This window comes from Podospora pseudocomata, chromosome 5 (assembly GCF_035222375.1).
Source record: "Podospora pseudocomata strain CBS 415.72m chromosome 5, whole genome shotgun sequence".
NCBI lineage: Eukaryota > Fungi > Ascomycota > Sordariomycetes > Sordariales > Podosporaceae > Podospora > Podospora pseudocomata.
Window position 1 is genome coordinate 166,122 of NC_085889.1, and position 13,088 is coordinate 179,209.

Genomic DNA, 13,088 nt, shown 5'->3' on the forward strand with positions numbered 1-13,088 from the left:
TGAATGGCGTGGATGGCATGGGAAGAAGCGTGTTCCGTGGACCGTCACCGTCAGATCTGATCCCCCATTGCCCCTGGGGCAATGATCCATTGATCCCTTGCCTCGTGCTGCTTCTTGTTGAGAGAGATCCAGCAAGGGTGCAGTTGCATGTCTTGGAACGGACCGGCATCATTTGTCATAAACCCCATGCTCTTCGCCCCCTTCCCGACTTCCTTTTATCTTCTGGAATTCTTCTCTTCTTTCCCTTGTGCATTGTCACTTCGCTGGAACATCAATCCAGAAATCACTTTTATTGAATGGGGACAGAGAACGACCTTGACGTCGAGGGCCAGACGGAACCTCCTATACGTGGCCTAAAGAGTTCCAAAAACACTTCCGCTTCGGCGTCATCCCCCACCCTCGCCGGCACCGTCCGTACTGCCGGCACCGTCTCCGCTGACAGCACCCCGACTCTCCCGGGCTTCACCCCCGAGTCGGCTCATACCCTCACCGTCCCCGATGTCTCCTCTCTCCTCGAGACCGACAGCCAGTATGTGTACTTTCTGTTGTCTTGTGCTTCCCCCTTTTTTCTCCTCTCTCAAGGCCACTAACCCACCCCCCCCAGAAATGGACTCGACAATACCGAGGCTGCCCGTCGCCTGCAGCAGTATGGCCCTAACAAGGTTGAGGGTGCTAAGGGGCTATCCCTGTGGACGATTCTCCTAAGACAGGTGTCCAATAGTTTGACACTTGTCCTCGTCATCACCATGATCCTCTCCTTTGCCATCGACGACCACATCGAGGGCGGCGTCATTGCCGCCGTCATTCTGCTGAACATCGTCGTTGGCTTTGTCCAGGATTACCGTGCCGAGCAGACCATTCAGGCTCTGTATGCCTTGTCTGCGCCCACGTGCAAGGTTGTCCGGTCCGGCCAGACCGAGTCTATCAAGGCCGAGCTTCTGGTCCCCGGCGACCTTGTCCGCCTCGGCGTTGGAGATGTCGTCCCGGCAGATCTGCGCCTCGTAAGCAGCATCAACTTGTCCACCGATGAGGCACTGTTGACGGGCGAATCTCTCCCCGTCAGCAAGCATGCCGAGCTCATCCTCAAGGACCGTGATGTTCCTCTTGGTGACCGCACCAACATGGTGTATTCGGCCAGCACTGTCACCCGCGGCCGCGCCATGGGTCTTGTTACTGCCACGGCCATGAACACAGAGGTCGGCAAGATTGCCGAGCTCCTTCGGACCACCAGGGGCAAGACTGTCGATGAGGACAGCAGCATGGTCAAGAAGATCTGGACGAAATTCCGGAACGGCTTGCGTGTTATCCTCGGCCTCGACGGCACCCCTCTCCAGGTCACGCTGAGCAAGTTTGCTCTTCTCCTTTTCGGTCTCGCCATCATGCTGGCCATCATTGTCTTCTCTGTCAGCAAGTTCAACATCGACGATGAGGTCCTCATCTACGGAATCTGCGTGGCTGTTGCCGTCATTCCCGAATCTCTCATTGCTGTGCTCACCATTGCCACGGCCCTCGGCACTCGTGCCATGGCCAAGGGCAATGTAGTGATTCGCAAGCTCGCCGCCCTCGAGGCCGTGGGCGGAGTGACCAACGTGTGCTCGGACAAGACGGGCACACTGACGCAGGGCAAGATGGTGGCCAAGAGCGTCTGGCTGGCTGACGGCACCGAGATCACCATTCAAAACACCAACCACCCCTTTGACCCCACGAGCGGAGACGTCCGCGTGGGTGACGTTGACTGGGTCCTCTCCGAGAAGGAGAGGAAGACGCCCGCTCAGCTTACCTCATTCCTCGAGACAGTCGCCCTGTGCAACAACTCGGCCGTCACCAAGGCTGACGTCGCTGGCCCTTACACGGCCATCGGTGAGCCCACCGAGATCGCGCTGCAGGTTCTTGCCATGAGATTCGACTCTGGCAAGCCTCAGCTCACGGCGGGGGGCAGCCACGGATTGTTGGCCGAGTACCCCTTCGACTCGTCGTGCAAGAGAATGACGGTCGTCTGCCGCGCCGACGGCTCAGACGACGCAGACAGCGCCTCTGCATACGCTTACACCAAGGGTGCCATCGAGGCCATCCTGCCTCTGATGAACGCCTCGGACGCGCTCAAGGCCGAGATTGTCACCAGAGCCGAGGCTTTGGCAGCACTAGGTCTCCGTGTTCTCTGCGTCGCTCGGAAACCTGTCGACGCCTCGCTTTTCTCTGTCGAGCCCAAAGAGGGTTCGGAACAGAGTAACAACGGCCTCCCCGAGAGAAACACGGTCGAGTGCGACCTCGTCTTCTTGGGCCTGGCTGGTCTCTATGATCCTCCTCGTGTCGAGTCGGCTGCCGCGGTGGCCAAGTGCAAGGAAGCAGGCATCACGGTCCACATGCTTACTGGCGACCACGTCAAGACCGCCACCGCCATCGCCTACGAGATCGGCATCTTGTCTCGGGACCCTTCTGCGGCGGCTTCATCTCCCAACAGCATCATGGTTGCCAGCGCATTTGACGCCCTGACCGAAGCCGAAATCGACGCCATGCCTTCTTTGCCCCTGGTCCTTGCCAGATGCAGTCCTACCACCAAGGTCAGGATGGTGGAAGCCATGCATCGTCGCAAGGCCTTTTGTGTCATGACCGGTGATGGTGTCAACGATTCCCCCGCCCTCAAGATCAGTGATGTTGGCATTGCCATGGGTCTGAACGGCAGTGACGTGGCCAAAGAAGCGGCCGACATGGTTCTCACCGACGATAACTTTGCCAGTATCGTCACTGCCGTGGAGGAAGGCCGTCGTCTTTTTGACAATATTCAAAAGGTATTTCTCTCTGCTCATTCTCATCAATGGAAACATGCTGACGGTAGTAACCACAGTTCCTCCTCCATCTACTCATTTCCAACATCGCCCAGGTCATCCTACTTCTCATCGGTCTCGCCTTCAAAGACAACAAGGGCGTCTCCGTCTTCCCCTTGTCGCCGCTGGAAATCCTCTGGGCCAACCTCGTCACGTCTTCCTTCTTGGCCCTCGGCCTCGGCCTGGAAGATGCCCAGCCGGATGTCATGCAGCGCCCGCCCCACGACCTGGCCGTCGGCATCTTCACCAAGGAGCTCATCATCGACAAGTTCGTCTACGGCACCGCCATGGGCGGGCTCTGTCTCGCAGCCTTCACCTCGGTGGCCTACGGCGTCTCTGGCCCCGACGGTCTGGGCGAGCTGTGCAACTCGGACTACTCGCCCGCTTGCGACCTTGCCTTTAGAGCCAGAGCCACCACCTTTGCCACCTTGACGTTCCTGCTGCTGGTCACTGCTTGGGAGTCGAAGCACTTCACCCGATCGCTCTTCAACATGCATCCAGAAAAGTATTCCGGTCCGTTGTCGGTGTTCAAGACCATCTGGCAGAACAAGTTCCTGTTCGGAGCCGTGTCCGCTGGCTTCGTCATTTGCTTCCCGCTCGTCTACCTCCCCGTCGTGAACCGGACCGTGTTCAAGCACGAGGCCATCACTTGGGAGTGGGGCATCGTGGCTGCTTGTGTGGCGGCCTACATCTTGATTGTTGAGGCGTGGAAGGCTGGAAAGAGGAGGAGACTGGCGGGGGTGCGGAACAAGAAGGCCGTGGTTGGGGTTGAGGCTGCCTGAGGTGGCTTATTGTTGGTTGGGGGTATGTGGCTGCTGATGCTGGATACCTACGCACGTTGAATGATGTTGGGTAACACGGGATGATTTACGAAATGTTGGTTGGATGACGATCATGACGAGAAAAATCTCACGAGGCCTCTCCCGGTAACCAGTCCGGAGATATGTATCTGAGTGTGTTTGGCTTTTGGGCTGTGTTTTGGATCACCTCTTGTTGAGTTTGCAGCCAGAGGCTTGAATGAGGTGTGGCGATAGTTTTTGTCTATTTTTTTCTTCAATTTTTCTTCTTCAGAATCTGGTCTTTTTACATAGCCATGACCGCCCAACTCGGACACACTCTTTGCCTGACGCATTGTCAGAGCGTACTTGCGTCTTGTCTGCCTGCATACCCATCACACGCTGTGTGACCAAGAATCTCCAATAGCAATTACACGCTCAATTCAAAAGATCTACTAGCAGTACACTACCCGTATCTATGGTAGGTAGAGATCGACCACTCAAATCCCAGCACAGAAACTCCCAAACAAGTACAAGGTGGTATAGAACAACGAAAACAGCAATTCACTCCGGAATTTTTGATGCTCACTTGACAGTCCCAGCCCCGTGGTGTTCAACCATTGACATCCAACAAACCAGCCTGCAAACACAGCGCTAACCCCTCCGTCCATACACGACCCAGAAATTCCAATAAGCGTGCAACCTCCTATCCCTCAAATCTTTTCTGACCGAGGCCATAAAGATCCTCACCTCATCCGCCGACCATCTAAGCACCCTGGTAAACAGAGCCAAGCTCATGCTCTCACACCCCCAGCTGAAATTCTCGTGGGCCCACTTCCCCAGCTCCTTGTGCTTTGGATCTCTAGGCCATGTGTTGATCGGCCACTTGACCTGCCTGGCCACGATGTCCACGTACCCTGCCTCGGCCATCATGTCCGGCACTCTGTTGATGGCGTCCAGGGGAAACCCAGCTTTGTTGGCGGCATCGTGCATCAGCTCGTGCCACTTCGCCAGGGGTGAGTCGGGAGGGAGGGTGCCGTCGTCGCAGCGGATGAAGAAGTCGATGTCGTGAACCTCGGTGTAGCTGTTAGGGCCGGCAAGGAACTCGCGAGACTGGCGGAAGAATTTGGGCCAGTCCTGGAAGGCGCCGATCATGAGCTGGCAGTGGATGTAGTCGAAGCGCTGGGTGAAGTTCCACGGTTGCTCGAGGTCGTCGACTTCAAAGATGAGGTTTGGGGGGACGCACTGAGGCTGCACCGGAGCAAGGTCAACGCCGAGCACCTCTGCTTCGGGATGCTCATCAGCTAAACATGGTGTCAGTACACTCAGTACACTGGTGTGCTCCGTAACGCAACATGAAGAAACACACCGAACTCTATCGCCCAGATGCCTGTGCCACATCCCACATCCAGGGCCCGTTGAATGTTCTGAATAGGGGCAGTGCTGTGCTGCTTGTCCAGGGTGAGCCAGACCAAGTGACATTGGAAGTCTGTCGCAGCTGGGTTAGCCAACAGTGCCTGGTTTGCGGCCTGATGATGTTCATACCCAATCGTTCTAGCTCTTGCTAGATGTGTGAGATCACAGTCAGCTATGGTGTTTGCTTGTTTGAGACATGTTGGTTGGTGACGGCGAATCCTACCTCGTCCATTGGAAGGACATACTCTGAATTTGGTTAGCTGAACGATCAAGACGGTTCGGATGCACGTCACACTCACTCGCTTCCAGGTAACCCTGGTATTGCCTGCCATGTTCCTTAACCTGCAGGATCAATTCGTCGCGAAGAGAAGTGGTGGATGAGTGAAGACTGGCAATGGCGGAATCTCCGTCATCAAAAACGGAGTCAACCTCATCTGAGTCCTGTGCAGTTGGTTGCGTCAGCATCCCGTACCCCCCCCCGGAGCGCCTGATGGGATTACATCTGGTTGGAGCTCCTCTGCCTCGGCAATGGTGACAACGGCGGCGGCGGCGGCGGTGCTCACGGGCGCATCGTCCCGAGCCGGTGGGAAGGTGGTTGCCGTTGGGCTCGAAGCCGATGATGGCTCTTTTGCGGGACTGGTCGGGGCGGCGTCGGCAGGTGTGGCGGGGTTTGTGTCGGGGGCCGTTGCTGTTAGCTTGTTGTTCTCCGCATCGTTGGCCATTTTGCTGTTGAAGTGTACAAGGGTGTCCCCACCAGGCACGCAACACGCAGAAATACAATGGAGATGGTGGGAAAGCTGGAGCTTGAAGTCGGGAAGATCACAGAGAAGAGCAGCTCCGGCAACGGGAAAAGAAGCCAGGCGTGTTTGATGGCCAGGCGTGTGTCCCGAGACACTTTTTCGCCTCCAGGACGGGCTGCTCAGACGGGCGACGCTTGTCTTGAAGCGGGAAGGGAACAGTGGGGAGGGAAGGACCCGAGGGTCAGGCTTGATCAATAGCGGGGGGGTTTAGCGACTGGTACCCACCGGTAGCGTGCTGCAGGCGTGTGTCTCACTGTCGGGTGGAGATACACAAAGGTCATGAACCAACTGCCCGGTGCAGTCTGCCCGTCCCAATGTCCGAATGGGGACAAGAGCCGCCAACAGCATCCCCGGGCCCTGTCTGTGTTCCGTGCCCAGCGGTGAGGATGGGGCCCAGATGGAGACGCACATTCCATGGAAGAGGGAGAGCTAGAGGGGAAGGGGAGGTGTGTGTTGGTGATTAGGTAGGAGGTGTTGTTGGTGGTGGACTGAGGGTAAGTATTGCTGATGTGCATCTGCATTCATTCACCCATTCCCTCATTCCATCCATCTTATTAATTACTCTACCTACCTTCATACCTACCTTACCTGCTCCCATTCCCAAATCCCGTTCCCCGGGTAAAATTAATAACTCGGCCTGCCTTGCCCTGCCCTGCCCTGCCCTGCCCGCTAACCGTCTGGTCCTTGTACTCCTCAACGCATTTCGTTCAACAGAGCTGGAAACAGACGGCCCAGCCCACCTACCCAGCAGTACCTATGGCTCTCACCGACCACCCCGCAGCAGCGCTAATAGCACGCGCTCTCGAGGCCACTGGAGCAACTGCCGCGACTGTCTTTGTCGCTGTGGTGGCGCTGTTCGTCCTACCCACCATCATCCAGTGGTACCGTCTCTCACATGTTCCCGGGCCCAAGTTGGCCGCCATCTCCAAGTACTGGCAAGTCCGCGAGTCTATCAAGGGCACGCTCCCTCAGGTGCTCAAAGAGCTCAACGACAAACACGGTGCGTTGCAACCGTCTCACCACCTTACCAACCACAACCTGGAAGCACTTGCTGATCATCCTCACCATTACCTACAGGCCCGCTCGTGCGTATCGGGCCCAATGACCTCGTCACCAGTGACCCCGATGTGTTGCGCAAGATGATGGCCGTCAGGTCGCCTTACACCAGAGGACCGTGTAAGACTTCACCCAGCTCTTCTTCTCCCACGGCTCAGACAGAAACGAACTGACCCATTTGCTTTTTTTGATGCACGCCAGGGTACGAAGCTTGGCGCTTGAATCCCACGAGAGACAATCTGTTTTCTATGCGCGATGAGGTCGGCCATACGGCCTTGCGCAACAAGATGGTTGCCGGTGTATGTCCCGTCTGGTGTTGCCCGTGAGATCCCCTACGATCCGATGCTGACGGTGCGGTTGGGTAGTACTCGGGCAAGGAAAATCTGTCCATGGAAAGTACCATCGAGACTGAGATTGCTCGTCTGATCGACCTCATTGAGAGAAAGTACATCTCCACCCCCAAAGACTATCGCCCCATGGACTTTGGTGAAAAGGCCCAGTATTTTACTCTCGATGTCATCAGCGACCTGGCCTTTGGCGAGCCCCTGGGCTATCTCGAAAAGGATGAGGATGTTTACGATTACATCAAGATCACCACGGCATCTATCCCGGCCATGTTGACCCTCGGAAGTATTCCTACACTGGCCAACATTATCCAGTCTCGCTTTCTTCGATGGCTGTTGCCCAAAGAGACCGACAAGATTGGCTTTGGTGCCTTTATCGGTGTGACCAACCATGCCGTGGCTGCTCGCTTCGCCCCGAATGCCGTCCCTCAGCAAGACATGCTTGGTTCTTTTATTCGGCACGGTTTGAACCTCGAAGAGGCCCAGGGCGAGGCCGTCTTGCAGATTGTGGCCGGGTCCGACACCTCTGCCTCCACCATCCGCGCTTTCATGCTCAACATTTGTACCCATCCACCGGTTTACCAGAAGCTCCAGCAAGAAATCGACGAGGCCGTTGCCAAGGGGATCATTTCCTCTCCCATCAAAGATGCCGAAGCGCGGCAGCTTCCTTACCTCCAGGCGGTCATCAGAGAGGCCATCCGTATTCTCCCTCCTGCTGGTGGTGCCTTTTTCAAGCAGGTCCCTCCTGGTGGCGATGTCATCTGCGGCAAGTTTATCCCTGGTGGAACCCAAATAGGGTCTTCCCCGCTTGCCATTCACCACAGCAAGAATACATTTGGTGAGGATGCCGAAACATTTAGGCCGGAAAGGTGGTTGGAAGCGGATGAGGATCAGTTGGAAAAAATGAAGGCTACCGCAGATCTGGTCTTTCATTATGGAAAATGGCAGTGTCCCGGCAAGACTGTGGCGCTGATGGAGTTCAACAAGATTTTTGTCGAGGTACGTGCTTTCTCAAAGGTTGGCCCATCCAAGATGGCCCGATGCTAACGTCAACTCAACAGTTGCTGAGACGATATGAGTGGTCCGTCATCAATCCCTTCAATGCTGCCAGAGTTAACAACGCCGTATGCTTTCCCTGTCACCAAATAACTAGATCGCTTCCCTGAGAGCTGACAAAATTTGACAGGGCGTATGGATGTTTGACGATTTTTGGGTGCGTGTAACTCGACGCGGGCAGTAGTGGCTCATATGTTCAACTGTATTTGAATAGCGAGGCGATAATTGCGAGTTGAAATCGACTTGATAAAACTGACAATGACTACGTGTTCGACTAAGGTAACACTGAGCTGAGATGTTAACTTCCAAGAAAGGACCAAGCTCCTCACTTATAGCTCAGGGGTGTCCTGATAGAGCTGCTCATCGGCTGCAAGTCCATCAAAAAAGCCCGGAGAAATACGGTCCCCGCTGACATCGGCGTTGTCGATGGTGGCCCTGATCTCCTTGACGTCCTCGTCCGAGAGCGTCACATTACAGGACGCCACGTTTTCTTCCAGATACTTGACCTTTTTGGTCCCCGGGATAGGGATGATGTCGGACCCCTGCGCCATGAGCCACGCCAGTGCCAGTTGGCCAGTAGTACAGCCTATCTCCGCGGTCAGCCGTCCTTCTCTACAGGGCGAATCAAATGAGAATGGGGAACCTACCCTTCCTCTTTGCAATCTCGCCCAGTTTCTCGACGACCTCAAGGTTTTTGGGAAAGTTCTCGGGGCTGAACCTCGGAACCAGCCGGCGGAAATCATCCGCGGCGAAATCATTGACAGACTTGATCTGGCCCGTGAGGAAGCCCCTGCCCAGCGGTAAGTAAGCAAAGACCGTCACACCCAGCTCACGACACGTGTCCAGCAGATGAGTCCCGGTCTCGTTCTCAATATCAAGCTGCCAGGGGTTGTATTCCACCTGAACAGCGTCGATCGGAACAATCTTGGAAGCCCGGCGGAGGGTGTTGGACGAGCATTCTGATATCCCGATTGCCCTGATTTTTCCTTGTCTATTTCCCTTTATCAGTACTTGCTTCGGAATGTCGGGCGTGGGTGGAAAGCGGATGGCTTACTCCTTCAACTCCTTCAACGCCTGCGCTGTCTTCTCGATGGGCGTCTTCCCATCCGTGCGGTGAATGTAATACAAGTCAAGGTACTCCACGCCGAGCCTCTTCAGGCTCTTCTCGATGGACTGTCGGGCGTACTCGGGGGTGGAATCAATCACAAACTTGAACTCCCCTTTCTCATTGGTCCGGCCGCCGAGGGCGAACTTGGAGGCGAGGAAAATGTCCTCGCGGCGCTCGGGGTGGAGGGAAAACCACTTGCCGAGGAGTTCTTCGCAGTCTCCGTACACGTCGGCCGTGTCCCAGTTTGTGCAGCCAATGGACCAAGCATGGTCGAGGAAGGCAAGGCGAGATGATTCGTCTCTTCAGTGATGAGATTGTCAAGTCAGAGTCAAGGAGGTGATAAGGGGGTGCGTAAGGTATTTAGGATCTCACCCTGGGTTTCCATAGGCGATGCTCAGGCCCATCAAGCCGAGTCCGATGGCTGGAATCTCAGGGCCGTTGCGGCCCAGTTTGCGAGTAGGAATGGTAACTGAAGACATGGTGTTTCAGGAAGTGCTTGTATGCCTAAGATTGGTGATTGAGGGTTTTGAAGACTGTGGTGCAGAAAAAGGTAGGTGTTGATTGCAGATCTTCTGGTCCTTATATACCTCCAACACCCATCCACAGCCACCGAAGTCGAGGTTATGAGCTAGACCAAATCCATACGGGGCTTCCAATGAAGTCCTTCCCGTTATAGGTTCATTGCATCATACATGGGCTCGACTCGGAGTTTAGAACAATTTTGCTTACAAAATAGTGCATCCTCATAGCCCCATATATTGGATTATTTTGGCCACTGTCTCCGGAGTTTGGCGGCCGCGAATTTTGTGGACGGGATTTAACGCCGATGCTGCAGGCCGCGAAAGGTGGTAGCCTGTACCCGGGTTAATGCCGTCTTCTTCATGATTCTATGCCAAAGTACTATCACAAATCATCACCCTTTATTCCCTCAGGTAAAGGTTCTTGTCTCGTCCAAATATTCATTCCCACCTTTCCTCCCGAAAGCACAGGCAGCCCAGCATGGAGAGTCCTCTCATCACCCCGCCCATCCGGCAGCAGATTCTCCCAGTAAATGGCATTGCCCTCAACAGGCCGGAACGTCACCCCGTTCTCCCACTCCTCATCGCAGTCTACGATCCCCTCCTGGCACCACTTGTCGTTCGCAGGGGCGTCTAACCTTGGGAAGTTGGTTCCGCCACCCATGGTATCGTTGGCGACATGAACATAGGCGAAGAAAGAGCTGACCCTGTTTCCTCCGAGACCTTGGGTATGGGAAGAGGATGTGAACCAGTCGGTGTGAAAGTGGTAGCGTTCTGATGGGCCGTATTTGACCAGCTGGAGGGGTTCCAAGTGTGTCTCGGGTGTGTCGTAGCCCTGGAAGGCGAGGGCTCGGGATTCAATGCATCTCACTACCGCATCGCGGGGTGCAGTGGTGCTTTGTGATGTCCGGACGGAGAGATGGCTTTTGGAGTTGCCCCTCGTCACACCGGAACGGGTGAAGGTTTTTTCACTGTGGTGTGGTGAGCCTATGCTGTTTTTTTCTTCAATAGGCCACATGTAAACACGCTTACGTCAGATTCAACAGGTGAGCACGTTCTGGCGGAGTGATGAAGTCTTTTATGTAGATGACCAATGGCGACTTTGAAACCATGAGCACTTTGTATGGCGGGTGTTCGCAGACATAGTTGTTGAGATCAATGGGCCTGTGGCTGTCATCTTCAATGTTCGATGTACTCGCGGCGATGAGAGTAGATGCGCTGAGCGCTGTCAGTAGGAGCGACTTGAGCAGAGCCATGATGGGACTAGGTGTCTGGTTGGTGTTCAATCCAGCTTTGAAAATATATATTTTCAGATGAAAATGGGAATGACGTCTCTTAAAAGGGTCTACCCCTAAAAAACAGCTGTGCCGGAGATGGGCCGATGACAAGCAGACGTTTTGACATGATGAAACACACGGGTGTTGCATTTGCAGCAGAATGATGCTGCGCAAAGCTTTCTTCTGTCACAGGCGGTCGATCTGTGCCCCATATCATGCACCCCTGTGGAGAGCACTCCTTGTCGGCCCTCCAACTCAAATGAAGCTTTGATCCCGTATCCCAATTTCCTTTGTTTTTAAACACAGGCCCGGTTATCTCAAAAATGAGAAAGAAGAATTAGTCCATGATCTATCATGAGAGAGTCAATCTGGACGTTGTACACTCTTGCGGTGTTGTTGCAGCGCGTCTTGGCATGGGAGCATCTCGAAGGCAAGGAACTAGAGACAACGCTCGGAGCTCGCGACCGGACACTTGTTGCATGTAAGTTGCTCAACGATGCTTTTTCATCGCCATACGTACTGACATATGTCTAGTTGTCCTCCCAGATGAGTAAGGAAAAGCAGAAATCAACGAAATCAACCCACCTGCTGGTATTGATACCTGCCATTTTTCTAGGGAACACACTCAAGCCTTGGAACCTGAATGGGCCGCCCTCCAGAAACAAAACCAAGAAGATGTCTATGTTAGTATAGACTGCTCGCAAGACGCAAAGCTGTGCCAAAAGTACAATGTCCGATCATGTCCGACGATCCGACTCTACAAACAAGATGGCTCTTACACTTCCTATCGTGGTCCGCGCAAAACTCAGCCTATCAAGTCATTTGTACAGAGACAGAGTCGCCCCGTCGTCTCTTATGTGAACGACCAGTCCATGCTATCATTCCAGACATCTGACGATATCACATTCATCGGTCACTTTGGGCCTAGTGAGAAACAAATCAAGGAGGATTTTACGAAGCTGGCAAAACAGTATCATGATCGATTTTCCTTTGCCATTGCCGACTACACTCTCCCGAAGGTACTTGTTGAGTGTTTCAATAATGTCGACGAAACAAGTCTGTCGGCCACCAGCAACGACGTGGCCAGCCCTGGGGCGCTCCAAGACTTCATCTTCAGTTGCTCGACACCACTGATCCCTGAAATGACCCGAAGAAATGAAATCGACTTCTTTCAGGTGAGTTACTGGCTGTTGCCATAGGTAATCCGAATGAGTTCGATTAGCTGACTCATCACTGCTTACATGTCAAACAGTCAGGGAAAAGTATCGTTTACTTCTTCGCCCATTCTCAGCAGAAAAAGGACGCATTTGTCTCCGATATTCGACCATTGGCCAAGAAATACGACGAGTATCTTCACTTTGTTACCATTGACGCAAAAGAGTACGCCGACGCAGCCAAATTGATGGGCCTGAAAGAGGGTAGGACAGGTTTGTCGGTGCAGAATCCCAACAACGGAGACATCTTTCCTTATGCTAAAAAGGAAGCCATTTCGGCGGCTGTAGTGGAGGCATTTCTGGTGGACATTATCCAAGGGAAGGTGAAGCCTTGGAGAGGAGAGGAGCCACACCAGCAGGGGCATGATGAGCTTTAGAACTGAGGCATCAAGCAGACTGGCTGTAAGTCATCGGATGCATAGTTGGAATACTGTAATATCTCAAAAGAAGAAAGATGGGACATGATACAAAAAAGAATCGTGGACGTGAAAGAAGGCAAGAATGTGGAGCCGAAAAGGTGCCAAAAGGGTAATTAAAGTGCCCAATAACAGGATTGAACTGTTGACCTTCGCATGACTTGATATTAACCTTGCGGCAATATTAGTACGACGCTCTAACCAGCTGAGCTAATCGGGCCATTGATTTTTTGTGTCCAAATACGAAATCCACATTCTGGTGTGAGGCCGCTCTATGCAGTG

The 13,088-nt window shown here is 54.0% G+C and overlaps 6 protein-coding genes and 1 non-coding gene across 7 annotated transcripts; 4 read left to right on the forward strand and 3 right to left on the reverse strand.

Annotated features, from left to right (window-relative positions):
• Nucleotides 1-296: 296 nt before the first annotated feature.
• QC762_502680 (uncharacterized protein) lies at nt 297-3,983 on the forward strand (the record flags this gene model as incomplete). Its single annotated transcript, XM_062890695.1, has 3 exons — nt 297-529; nt 605-2,789; nt 2,846-3,983. The coding sequence occupies 3 exons, from the start codon at nt 297-299 to the stop codon at nt 3,605-3,607; spliced, it is 3,180 nt and encodes a 1,059-aa protein (XP_062741470.1). The 3' UTR covers nt 3,608-3,983.
• On the reverse strand, nt 3,980-5,739 carry QC762_502670 (uncharacterized protein; the record flags this gene model as incomplete). Its single annotated transcript, XM_062890694.1, has 6 exons — nt 3,980-4,905; nt 4,971-5,090; nt 5,147-5,165; nt 5,241-5,263; nt 5,317-5,458; nt 5,518-5,739. The coding sequence occupies 6 exons, from the start codon at nt 5,737-5,739 to the stop codon at nt 4,256-4,258; spliced, it is 1,176 nt and encodes a 391-aa protein (XP_062741471.1). The 3' UTR covers nt 3,980-4,255.
• A 203-nt stretch (nt 5,740-5,942) lies between these two features.
• On the forward strand, nt 5,943-8,710 carry QC762_502660 (uncharacterized protein). Its single transcript, XM_062890693.1, has 6 exons — nt 5,943-6,817; nt 6,895-6,993; nt 7,075-7,172; nt 7,239-8,341; nt 8,404-8,563; nt 8,614-8,710. Exons 1-4 carry the CDS (start codon nt 6,574-6,576, stop codon nt 8,262-8,264), a joined length of 1,467 nt encoding a protein of 488 aa, XP_062741472.1. The 5' UTR covers nt 5,943-6,573; the 3' UTR covers nt 8,265-8,341; nt 8,404-8,563; nt 8,614-8,710.
• Nucleotides 8,603-9,860, reverse strand: QC762_502650 (uncharacterized protein; the record flags this gene model as incomplete). Its single annotated transcript, XM_062890692.1, has 4 exons — nt 8,603-8,859; nt 8,921-9,264; nt 9,328-9,681; nt 9,754-9,860. 4 exons carry the CDS (start codon nt 9,858-9,860, stop codon nt 8,603-8,605), a joined length of 1,062 nt encoding a protein of 353 aa, XP_062741473.1.
• Nucleotides 9,861-10,284: 424 nt separating this feature from the next.
• QC762_502640 (uncharacterized protein) lies at nt 10,285-11,289 on the reverse strand (the record flags this gene model as incomplete). The annotated part of the gene is made up of 2 exons (XM_062890691.1): nt 10,932-11,289; nt 10,285-10,870 (listed from the first exon to the last, which is right to left on the reverse strand). Exons 1-2 carry the CDS (start codon nt 11,153-11,155, stop codon nt 10,285-10,287), a joined length of 810 nt encoding a protein of 269 aa, XP_062741474.1. The 5' UTR covers nt 11,156-11,289.
• A 70-nt stretch (nt 11,290-11,359) lies between these two features.
• On the forward strand, nt 11,360-12,919 carry QC762_502630 (uncharacterized protein). Its single transcript, XM_062890690.1, has 3 exons — nt 11,360-11,657; nt 11,738-12,351; nt 12,429-12,919. The coding sequence occupies exons 1-3, from the start codon at nt 11,531-11,533 to the stop codon at nt 12,765-12,767; spliced, it is 1,080 nt and encodes a 359-aa protein (XP_062741475.1). The 5' UTR covers nt 11,360-11,530; the 3' UTR covers nt 12,768-12,919.
• Nucleotides 12,920-12,928: 9 nt separating this feature from the next.
• QC762_0073750 lies at nt 12,929-13,026 on the forward strand. The gene has a single exon. It is a non-coding gene; the product is annotated as a tRNA-Ile (tRNA).
• The last annotated feature ends 62 nt before the right edge of the window (nt 13,027-13,088 follow it).

Bases quoted from the DNA above. Each gene is read 5' to 3' on its own strand.
- QC762_502660 (XM_062890693.1), top strand. From the start codon at position 6,574: ATGGCTCTCACCGACCACCCCGCAGCAGCGCTAATAGCACGCGCTCTC. The intron at 6,994-7,074 runs GTAAGACTTCAC...GATGCACGCCAG, and splicing joins GCCTTACACCAGAGGACCGT to GGTACGAAGCTTGGCGCTTG. The intron at 7,173-7,238 runs GTATGTCCCGTC...GCGGTTGGGTAG, and splicing joins GCAACAAGATGGTTGCCGGT to TACTCGGGCAAGGAAAATCT.
- QC762_502630 (XM_062890690.1), top strand. From the start codon at position 11,531: ATGAGAGAGTCAATCTGGACGTTGTACACTCTTGCGGTGTTGTTGCAG. The intron at 11,658-11,737 runs GTAAGTTGCTCA...AGTAAGGAAAAG, and splicing joins CGACCGGACACTTGTTGCAT to CAGAAATCAACGAAATCAAC. The intron at 12,352-12,428 runs GTGAGTTACTGG...CATGTCAAACAG, and splicing joins ATGAAATCGACTTCTTTCAG to TCAGGGAAAAGTATCGTTTA.